Source organism: Tupaia chinensis, unplaced genomic scaffold (assembly GCF_000334495.1).
Source record: "Tupaia chinensis unplaced genomic scaffold, TupChi_1.0 Scaffold000605_1, whole genome shotgun sequence".
Classification (NCBI taxonomy): domain Eukaryota; kingdom Metazoa; phylum Chordata; class Mammalia; order Scandentia; family Tupaiidae; genus Tupaia; species Tupaia belangeri.
Window position 1 is genome coordinate 2,880,353 of NW_006160123.1, and position 11,630 is coordinate 2,891,982.

Consider the following 11,630-nt stretch of genomic DNA (forward strand, 5'->3'; position numbering starts at 1 on the left):
GAACTTTTTTTTAAAAAAAACACTCTTCTTTATCACAAGTGACAATTTTTTAAAAAATGTTATTTATTCATTCATTTTTTTAATTTGACCAGAGAGAGATACAGAGAGAAAGAGGGAAAGATAGAACGAGAAAGGAAGAAAGCAAGCCACCAGGTCTGGGACTCAAACCATGGTCGACCATGTGGGAGTGTCCAGCGCCATAACCACCACACCACCTGCTGGTCCCCAAGAACAGAACTTTTAAGGGTCAACTGGTGGTATAGTGGAAAGACATGCATGATACTCTTTGAGGCAGACCCACGTGGCTGAGTATATCATAGGGTGAAGAGCCTTCGAAAGTGCTGTCACTCATAGAATAAATAAATATGCTTTTTAAAAAAAAAAAATGACCAAGGGGCCAGCAAGTGGCATGGTAGTTAAAAGCGTTGGACTCCCACATGGCTGACCATAGTTCAAGTCTCAGACCTGGTGACTTGCTTTCTCACTTCCTCTCTCTCTCTGTGTCTCTCTGATCAAACTGAAAAATAATAATGATAATAATAAATAAAGTTAAATAAAATAATTCTTAGAAAAAAATGACCAAAATTTAATTAGCAGAAATACAGTCTTTTCCCTGAAGAAAAATAATAATACCGTCAGCCTGAAGCATAGAAAGGGAACCCCAGAGAAGGAAACCAAGTGTCCTGCCCAAGTGATCCATTCGATCGTACAAAGATGATTCAGTGTCAGACAATCTGTAATTATAATTGGTCAAGGCAAGTCATATGATTGGTTCTATCATTTTGAAAATGCATTAAATAAAATTCAATATGAATTCCTGGTTAAGGAATAAAAAGTAAAAAAAGAATGAGATGTTCCTTCACATGACCAAGAGAAAATAGATATCCCAAATGAGCTGCCATCACCTGTTTATTGGTGAGATATTAGAAACACTTTAATTAAAATCAAGAACAGAATTGTCAGTCGCCACTATTATTATTCTGGAAGTACCATTGAGTATAATAAATGAAATAAAAAATCTAAATGTTGGAAAGAATTTTAAGATTTAATTTATACCTGAATAGCTCAAGGAAGGCTACAAAAGTACATTAGTTAATTAGAAAATATTAAAAAATTAGAACTTTTGGGAACAGCAGTTAGTGTAATGGCTATGTTGCTGGACTCCCACGTAGTCGACCATGGTTCGCGTCTCAGACCCGGTGGCTTAAAACATGCCAGGCACGTGTGCGTGTGTGCCCAAGATCCCAAGAGGAGAACGGAGAAGGGACTGCAGAGTGGCCATCCCCCCTGGGGGGTGATTTCTCGCTTTCTGTCTGTCTCTGTCTGGTGAGCGCACGCACCCTACAGCAAAAACCTCTCAAAAAAAATAGAACTTTATTAAGTGTGAGTAAAAAATAGACAATATAGAAAAAAAAATCCCACTAACTATAGCAATGAAAACCATAAATGTCTAGAAATAAGTGTTTAGAAATATTTAGGATCGAGACCAGCAGATGGTGTAATGGTTACATACCACATGGCTGACTGCAGTTTGAGTCCCTGGCGGCTTGAAACACACTGGGCACATGTGCATGCCCAAAATTCCAAGAGGAGAATGGAGAAGGGATTGCAGTATAGTCATCCTCCCCAGGGGGGTGATTTCTTGCTTTCTGTCTTTCTAGCACGTGTACAAACCCCATAGCAAAACTCTCTCTAAAAAAAAAGAGAAATGTTAATTATCTATACTGAAAAGTTCCTGAATTTATGTCCTCAGAGGAGAAGGCTTAATATTATAATGTTAACAATTCTCCAAAAACATGGAAATTCTCTCAAAAATCACAATGAGATTTGTGGCAATCTTTGATGGTTGCCTACTTTGTTATGGCTAAAAGAAACTTTTATGTGAAAGGATGCTCACTAGTAAAATTTTTGGATGACTTTGCCTTCATCTGTATTTTCTGTATTCTTTTTGGTATAAGCTCGTTTTTAACTCAGTGATAATTTTAAAATAAAATAGTAATTAAACTATAAAATGCCTACGAATAAAATTGAGAAGAGTGTACCTCTTTCTTTTTTTTCTTTTTTGGAGAGGTGTTTGCTATAGGGCGCGTGCACTCGCCAGACAGACAGAGACAGAGAGATAGAAAGCGAGAAATCACCCCCTGGAGGGGATGGCCACACCACAATCCCTTCTCCATTCTTCTCTTGGGATCTTGGGCACGCACATGTGCCCAGCGTGAGTTTAAGCCACCGGGTCCGGGACTCAAACTGTAGTCGACTACATGGGAGTCCAGTGACATAGCCATTATGCTAACTGCTGGTCCCAGAGAAGAGTGTACCTCTTATATGAAAGACACTACGATGTTACCAAAAGACACAAAACAGAAAAGCAGATTATCTACTTGTATTGGAAGACTTAACATCTTAAAGATATTCTTTTTTTTTTTTTTTAGTTTTTGCTGTAGGGATTGTGAGAGAGAGAAAGAGAGTGAGAAGTCATCCCCAGGTGTGATGGCCAAGTCATGGTCCCTTTTCCTCTTGGGATTTTGGGCAGGCAACCACATGAGTCTGATGTATTTTTTTAACTTGTGGGCCCAGGACTCAAACCATGTCAGCCAGGAGGTAAGATCCAGTTGCTTTAACCACCAAGCAACCTGGATAGCCACAGTTTTGATTACTATAATTTAGCAGTAGGTCTTGAAATAAGGAAATATGTCCTCTAACTTGGTTCTTTTTCACAATTGTTTTGACTATTCAGAGCCCCTTCCAGTTTCATATAAATTTTTGGGACCAGCTTTTCTATTTCTGTGAGAGGTTGGTGAGATTTTATTTGGTTTTTCCTATTTTCACACAACACACTGACACGAAATGTGTGTGTATGTGTATTCCTAACCAAGTACCGAAAAGTATACAAGCACCCAGTGAACACCAAGTGTCTTGTAATATCATTCTGACGCTGTGTTTATAGAGACAGTTTCAGATCCCACAGGTTATGGGCTCAGTGTCATGGACGTTCTCTACTTCTAATGCCAATCACAAACCACAGGTTGTATCTAGTGTTACTGATCAACTTGCGCTAAATCAGAAAACCTATGACCCCCTTCTTGGATTCAATTTATTTGCTAGGAAAGCTCATAGAACTCAGGGCAATACTTCACTTTAGCCATTTATATACAGTGTATTATAGGGTCTGCCCTGTAATAGTGCGGCAATTAAATGCTATATATAGAAAATGATCCCACATGGCCCATGGCAGCTCAAAATACAGCCCTGGCAGCTTGGAAAATGTCAGGTGCACATGCATGCCCCAGATCCTGAGGGCATAGAGAAATGGGGGAGAAGGAATTGTGGTATGACAACACCCCGTTGAGAGGTGCTTTCTGTCTCTGGAGGGTGCATGTGCCTTCTGGAAATAAGGAAAAAAAAAAAAAAAAGGAGGGCAATACATAAAGGCTAAGTCCTGGGAAAATATACATAAAATTTTACAATTCTTTTTTTTTTTTTTGAGAGATTTTCACTGTAGGGCGCGGGCGCTCGCCAGACAGACAGAGAGAGACATAGAGACAGAAAGCGAGAAATCCCCCCCCAGGGGGGATGGTCATGCCGCAATCCCTTCTCCTCCATTCTCCTCTCGGGAGCTTGGGCATGCACGCACACGTGCCCGGTGTGAGTTTCAAGCCACCGGGTCCGGGACGCGAACCGCGGTCGACTACGTGGGAGTCCAGCGACATAGCCATTACGCTAACTGCTGGTTCCCAAAATTTTACAATTCTTTTTTTGTTTTGAGAGATTTTCACTGTAGGGCGCGGGCGCTCGCCAGACAGACAGAGAGAGACATAGAGACAGAAAGCGAGAAATCCCCCCCCAGGGGGGATGGTCATGCCGCAATCCCTTCTCCTCCATTCTCCTCTCGGGAGCTTGGGCATGCACGCACACGTGCCCGGTGTGAGTTTCAAGCCACCGGGTCCGGGACGCGAACCGCGGTCGACTACGTGGGAGTCCAGCGACATAGCCATTACGCTAACTGCTGGTTCCCAAAATTTTACAATTCTTAAGTGTATAGGTCAGTACTACTAAGTACATACACATTGCGTAACAATCTAAGAGTTTCATAGTTTTAAATATTACATTTAGGATTTTCATCCATATTGAACTAATTTTTCTATATGATGTAAGGGAAGGGTCCAACCTCATTGAAAATTATTTATTTAATTTTATTTATTTATTCATTTACTTATTTTAATTTGACCAGAGAGAGAGAGATAAAGTGAGAAGGCAAGCCACCAGGTCCGGGACTCAAACCGTAGTTGGCCATGTGGGAGTGTCCAGCACCTTAATCACCACATCACCTACTGGTCCCCCCCACCTCATTCTTTTTTTTTTTTTTTTTTTTTTTTTTTTTCAACACTTACAACCTTTTTATTAATTCACTTTACACCATCACAACACACAAATGAATTTTCCATCCAAAATACACTGTGCATTGGCTCAATCAAGCACATCCACATACATGTTCTCAGCAAATAATTTTCCAATTCTTACGTCCTGCATACCTTGCCCTTTGTCTTGCCTGATCCCCCAACCTCATTCTTTTGTATGCAGATACCCAGTTTTCCCAGCACTCTTTGTGGAAAAGTGCTTTTTTTCCCCTCTTTTTTGAAAGGTTTTTGCTATAGGGGGCATGTGCTTGCCAGACAGAGACAGAGAGACAGAAAGCAAGAAATCACCCCCCAGGGGGCATGGCCATGCCACAGTCCCCTCTCTTCAGTTCTCCTCTCAGGATCTTGGGCACGCATGCACATGCGCCCGGTGTGAGTTCAAGCCACCACGTCTGGGACTTGAACCGTGGTCGAATACATGGGAGTCCAGAGACATAGCCATTACGTTAACTGCTGGTCCCAGGAACAATACTTTGAGAACCATTACATTAGATCCTACAAATAAGTTTCCTGAGGAACCTCAAGATGAATTTTTTTTTTTAGTGTCCTTTAGAGACACAGGAATTACTTTGGTTTATACTTAGTTCCTACATTCAGGTCCTGACATATTTTCTTTCCTTTTTACTTTTAAAATTTTGCCAGAGGGCACCTGTGCTTTCCAGAGAGAAGTGAGAAAGCACCACTTGTGGGACACAGCAATATCTTCTCCATTTCCCCCACCTTTTAGGATTTTGGGCATGCACACACATGCACCTGGCATTTTTCAAGCCACGCGGTCTAGGACTCAAACCGATGAATTGGCTAGATGGGATACAGCTGCCTTAACCAACATACTATTGCATTTATTAGTGAAATACTTTTCACTCCATTAAGAGATACTACTTACAAAAGATCTCAAATAATATTTTAATAGTGCAAAAATAATATTTTCCAATTAACAAGAGAAAAACTTCCAAACCATTTTATGGAAATAGCCAACACTTCGAACAAAGATAAACACAAAATAACTTGGTGAACATTAAAATTATGTACTTCAAATCCAAAAAAGCGGAGACTACATCACATGATGACTTCAAAAGTTTTTCAAGCAGTTTATGGAGCTAGGGGAACATCTACATCTTGATTTTTATGGCAAATGAATTTATGTTGACTTTTGAAACTTAAAAGACCATGTGGTGATCTTTTCACAAACTCAGAAGTAAAAACCAATCAAAAAGGAAAATAACATTCATGGAATTCAAAAGGAAGATGACATTCATGGAATTCAAGGTCCTAAAGTATAAAGCAAAAATTTAAGACAAATTACTTTAACAATACAAATATATTTTAATTTAGGATTAAATATAAGAGAAAAAAGTTACCATGATTAGATTTGACTATAGTTTGGTAAAAGATTTTTCCTATTTGTCTACTCAAGAGTTAATCCTGGTCATTTAATAACCAATGGATATGTTTGTTTCTGTGTATGGGATAAGTTTATTACTGTCAGGAATAGATAAAACTGGCATTTTGGATGTGCTATCATTTGAAGTATTATTTAATAAAAGATTGGGATTCTTACTGTAGAGCATTCTTAAGAAAGATGGAAACTACGTAGGCAGAGTGTTCTTCTTACATCTCTATGAGTTTCTATATACATTTTGCTATGTCACAAACACAAAACATTAATATTTTTACATATATATACATACTGGACAAAAGTGAATTAACTTCCTCTAGAAAAACTATTCACACTCAGAAAACACTAATAGGCACAACAGAATAAAATGCAAGACCCTCAAGACAAGATGGGAATCATTCTAAAAGAGTATCACAGCTTTCTCCATAACATTTCTAAAATGGAGAAAAAGAAGGAAGAATTTTTATTTATATATCTTTACTCTAGAATTATCTGTTAGGCAGAAGCTAGGCTACCTAAGAATCATAACTTTAAATGTGGAGAACTAACTAATGTTTTTGTCAGTAGAAACACTTCCTCTTATCCATATAGCTTACTTACTAGGATCTGTACTAAAGCAAAGAGTGGGACTTTAGTTAAAGGTAATTTCCCCTAAGTGTCCTACTACTTAAACCTTGGTACAAAGATGAGCAAGTTGACAAGAGGCTACTTAAGGTCTTTCATTATTCTTTTTCTTCTATTTTTGGGAGAGATTTTTGCTATAGGGTATATGCGCTTGCCAGAGAGACAGAAGGCAAGAAATCATCCCTCTGAGAGGATGGTCACATTGCAATCCCTTCCCTATCCTCCTCTCAGGATTTTGGGCACACACACTTATGTGCCCAGCATATTTTAAGCCACCTGGTCTCGAACCATGGTAAACCATGTGGGAGTCCTGTGCCTTAACTACACCACCAGCTATAGGCCCCATTTCATCATTCCTGACTGTAAAGATTTGAAAACTAACCAGATAAATTAAATATATCATCAGAAGGAATTTTAATAGGCTTCTATGACCAAAAGACAAAAGTTAAACAGCAATGCATACTATGATATATCACTGAGTGTATTCTGCTTGGTGTTTACAGCTCTGGTCCATGGGTCTAGTGGTGGATATGGCAGTCCCGAAGCAGATCTTGGTATATTTGCTTGACTACATTCTTCAAGTAGTTTTCCTCCAGTGGCACTTTAGATAGAATGGTAATAATTTTATCTTGGCTGAAAAGAATAAAAGGTTAATTAATTTTTCTGAAAAAGTACATTTGTCTACACTTTACTGGCATTTATGTTTTTGAGTATGGTCTCTCCCTTCTAGGAAGGATAAATGTGCATTTTTTGAAATAATAGGACTATTTTGAAATGGGATTGCAAAACAAGGCCTAAGACCCTAATTCTGTGTGTATTTGAGGTAACTTGACCTAGCTGCTTTCACTGGCTACAAAAATCTAATGGTGGTGGGAACCAGCAGTTAGTGTAATGGCTATGTCACTGGACTCCCACGTAGTCGACCGCGGATCGCGTCCCGAACCCGGTGGCTTAAAACTCACGACGGGCGCGTGTGCGTGCGTGCCCAAGGTCCTGAGAGGAGAATGGAGGAAAAGGGATTGCGGCGTGACCATCCCCCCTGGGGGGTGACCTGGGGGGTGATTTTTCGCTTTCTGTCTCTATGTCTGTCTGGCGAGCGCATGCGCCCTATAACGAAAAAACAAACAAACAAACAAACAAAAAAACCTCTCCAAAATCTAATGGTGGTGTTTGATGATGGATTTAAGGTGGGCATCTGCCATCTTCTAATCTATTTGCAGTGTGTCTAAGAAGTTACAAAATATATCACAGCCTAGTAGAAGTGAGACATTTTTAGATCTGATTCCACAGACTAATTAAGAAAAATATTATGACTACATAGCTTTTTAAATGATTAGTCTCATTTCATGGCCATAAAAGTTGTTTATATGTACGTGGGCTAAGCTTACATAGGACTTTTTTCCTTCTTGATTCTTGTTTGTAGGAGTGTTCAAAAAGTGAAGCAGGTATAAAAGAAATAGACCAATGGTCTCTAGTATGCACTGGAGATAGCAAAGAAGGTCACTGACTCAAAACTAACAAATTTTTGGATGGGCTCTGTGGCAAAGTGGTAATGTGCACTGCTTAAAAAGAAGCTAGATTGTATGTGGCAATCATGGTTCAAATCCCTGCCCATCAGCCTGAAATACACCAGGAATAAATGTGCATGCCCAACCTCTGATGGGCTGGAGGACTAGAGGAAGGGGATAGGCAGTTAGCTCTCGCTATGGTCCATGTCTTTGCTTACCAATTTGAGGGCTCCTCTAAATGAAATAACAAAGGTGAAAAATTATTTGGGAGTCTTACCCTGCTGGCCCTTAACTCACCTAATATTCCCAAGGTGATTTTGAATAGTGAAAGGTAATGGGACAAATGGATAATGAGCTGAGAGAGACAAAGTTATCTCAAATTTTGCAAATGCTGCAGAGCTGGAGAACAAAAGCCTCAATCTGTAAAAGACAAGATGCACGATTAAAAATACAAAAACAAAATTCAGATAGAAATACAAGTGTATTTTCTTTTTACACTGACATGTGAAACTTAGGTATAAATTATTTCTTATCCAAATCAAAAAGATAAGGAAGGGGCAGCAGGTGGAATAGTGGTTAAGACACTGGATTCCCACATGGCCAACCGTGGTTCAAGTCCTGGTCCTGGTAGCTTACTTTCTCTCTCTCTCTCTCTCTGGTGAGTGCATATGCCCTACAGCAAAAAAAAAAAAAAAAAAAACACAGCAAAAAAAAAAAAAAAAAAAGACAAAGGGTAAAACATCTGAAACAAGGTATTATAAGGATTGTTGGTAATGAAACACATTCATAAAATAAATTATTTTAATAAGTTTTGACTAATTACTTACTGTTATGGGTTGAATTATATCCTTCCACCAAATACATGTTGATGTCCTAACGTCCAGTACCTTAGAATGTGACCTTCTTTGGAAATCAGGTTATTACAGATGTAATTAGTTAAGATGAGTTCCTATTAGAGTAGTTAGGCCCCTAAATACAATATGACTAGAAAGAGGAAATTTGGGCGAAGAGAGTACAATGAAAAACATTATGTGAAGATGAAGGCAGAGATCAGGGTTATTCATTTTCCTGTCAAGGAATACCAAAGATTGGCAGTAAAGTAAACCGCTAAACATCAGGGGAAAGGCATGGTAAGGATTCTCCCTCATATCCTTTGGAAAGAACCAACCCTGCTGACACCCTAATCTCAGATGTCTAACCTTCTAGAACTGTAAGACAATAAATTCTGTTGGTGAAGTCACCCAATTTGAGTATATAAAAAAACTTAAAAATTTCTATATAAGGCACATGCACTTACAGGAAGAGAGAGAGAGAGAGGGAAAATGAGAAAGCACTCCCCAGGGGGGGGGGGGTTGGCCACATCACAATCCCTTCTCCTCTACTCTCCTCTTGGAATTTTGGGCATCCATGCATACGTGTCTGGTGTGTTCTCCAAGTCGCCAGGTCCAGGACCCAAACCACACAGTTGGCAATGTGGGATCTACCACCTTAACCACCATGCAACTGCATGGCTTCAATTTGTAGTATTTTTTATAGTAGCTTTAGAAACTTAATATTCTTACTCAGTATTATTCACATCTATGTTCATTAGGTTATAATTTGGCCCCCATCTCTTTAAAAGTTCAATTTCCTCTCCAAGGAGTCTGCAGTGGTTCACTACCCGAGAGAGTTCTTGAAGCATCTAGGAAAACAAAAATAAAGATAAAATTATGAAAACATTTAAAATAGTGCAGTGGCTTTTATAAAGAGCCCAAGAAAGCTAAACAATTGAATACATTTGTCATTTCAGGATTCACTATCATACATGTAAACCTTCATTTCTTCTTTTTTGGTCAGATAACAAAAAATTTATTTTAAATTCTTTAGTAAGACTTTACCTTGGGTACCTGATGCTGTGTGGTACATTTCTTCTTCCAGGATTCCTGTTCCTCAATGTACTGGAAAATAAGCTTATGAACTAAAAGGGAGGATGGAGGAGCTTTATCCTCTAGTGAAGGAGAGGAAATAAAAAAAAAAAAAAACAAAAGCATGGTATTAGTATTGCTTTTTTTTTTTTTAAAGAGAGATTTTTGCTATTGGGCACATATGCTTGCCAGGGACAGAGAGAGACAGAGAGACTGAAAGTGAGAAATCATTTCCAGGAGGGATGACCTTGCCATAATCCTTTCTCCTCCATGCTCCTTTCAGGATTTTGGGCACACACGCACGCATGCCTTGTGTGAGTTTTAAGGCACTGGGTCTGAGACTTGAATCTCGGTCAAGTACATGAGAGTCCAGTGACATAAACTTTATGCTATCTGCTGGTCCCAAACCATAGTATTATTATTACACACACAAACACACACACACACACACACACACACACACAATAAATATTTCTTAAATGAGAGAGCGTGTATAGGAAGAGAGAAAAAGGTATTTTTTAGATTCTCATGTGACAATCCTATCCCAGCTTTCCAGTTGGCTAGGACTATAGGGGTACACGAGGTCTATTTGGATTGGACTTGGAATGGAACTTAAGCCTTCCTATGCAGACCCGGCCATTTCACAGTGGTACTCTCCTACTTGTGCCACTGTGGCTGGGCCTATTTATATCTGTACATATATTTTTTGTTTTAAAGATTTTTGTGATGGCACATGTGCCTATCAGAGAGAGTAAGTGAGAAAGCACTCCCCATGGGGAATGGTCACACCACAATCCCTTTTATGCCTTTTCTCCCGCCTTTTGGGATTTTGGCCACACATGTACAAGCACTCAGTGTGTTTCTCAAGCTTCCAGGTCTGAGACTTGAACTGTACAATTGGCCAAAAGTGATCCAGTTGCCTTAACCACCACACTACCATCTGGCCCTCATATACTTTATGTTAGCTAAATATACTATATCATATAAACCAGAAATGCCATTAAACTGCTGAGTGCATAAGTACTCTTTTTATTTTCAAACATGATTATAACATATATGGTAAACGCAGGTATTTTTTACTACAACTTAATCCTATCACATATATAAAAGTGCTTGGTGGGGGTGCCAGTAGATTGGTACGGTGGATAAGGGTGCTGGACTCCCACCCACATGGCCAACTGTGGTTTGAGTCCTGGACCTTGCAGCTTGCTTTCTCACTTTCTCTCTCTCTCTCTCTGGTCAAATTAAAATAAATTTGAAAAATAAAGTTAAATAAAATAATTCTTAAAAAAAAAAGGACTTGGTGGCATGGACGTTAAGGCGTTGGATGGTTTGATTCCTGGACCTGGTGGCTTGAGAAATATGCCAGGTATATGTGTGCATGTGCCCAAAATTGGGCAAGGAGAGTGAAGGGACTACTGTGTGGCCATTTCCCCAGAGGGTGATTTCTCACTCTCTCCTTCTCTCTCGTGTCTTGCTCTGTCTCTCCCTGGCAAGTGCACATATATGCCTTATAACAAAAACTTTTAAAACCTAAAAAAAGGGGACCAGCAGGTGGCGTGGTGGTTAAGGTGCTGGAGACTCCCACATGGCCGACCAGGGTCTGAGTCCTGAATCTGGTGGTTTGCTTTCTCACTTCCTCTTTCTCTCACTCTTAACCTCTATCTCTCTCTGGTTAAATTAAAAAATAAATGAATGAATAAATGAAATAAAATAAATAATTATTTTTTAAAGAAGTATATATATATATATATATATATACATACAAATATACATA

At 39.2% G+C, this 11,630-nt stretch overlaps 1 protein-coding gene across 1 annotated transcript in view; it reads right to left on the reverse strand.

Moving 5' to 3' along the window:
* Positions 1–6,642: 6,642 nt before the first annotated feature.
* The window catches only part of KNL1 (kinetochore scaffold 1), a 74,667-nt gene continuing 69,679 nt past the window's right edge, over positions 6,643–11,630 (reverse strand). The window contains exons 24-27 of the mRNA XM_006158693.3: positions 9,827–9,936; positions 9,512–9,630; positions 8,247–8,369; positions 6,643–7,074 (exon numbers count right to left, since the gene is read on the reverse strand). Coding sequence (XP_006158755.1) covers positions 6,960–7,074; positions 8,247–8,369; positions 9,512–9,630; positions 9,827–9,936 — 467 coding nt within the window. The 3' untranslated portion in view covers positions 6,643–6,959. The remainder of the gene's footprint in view (positions 7,075–8,246; positions 8,370–9,511; positions 9,631–9,826; positions 9,937–11,630) is intronic.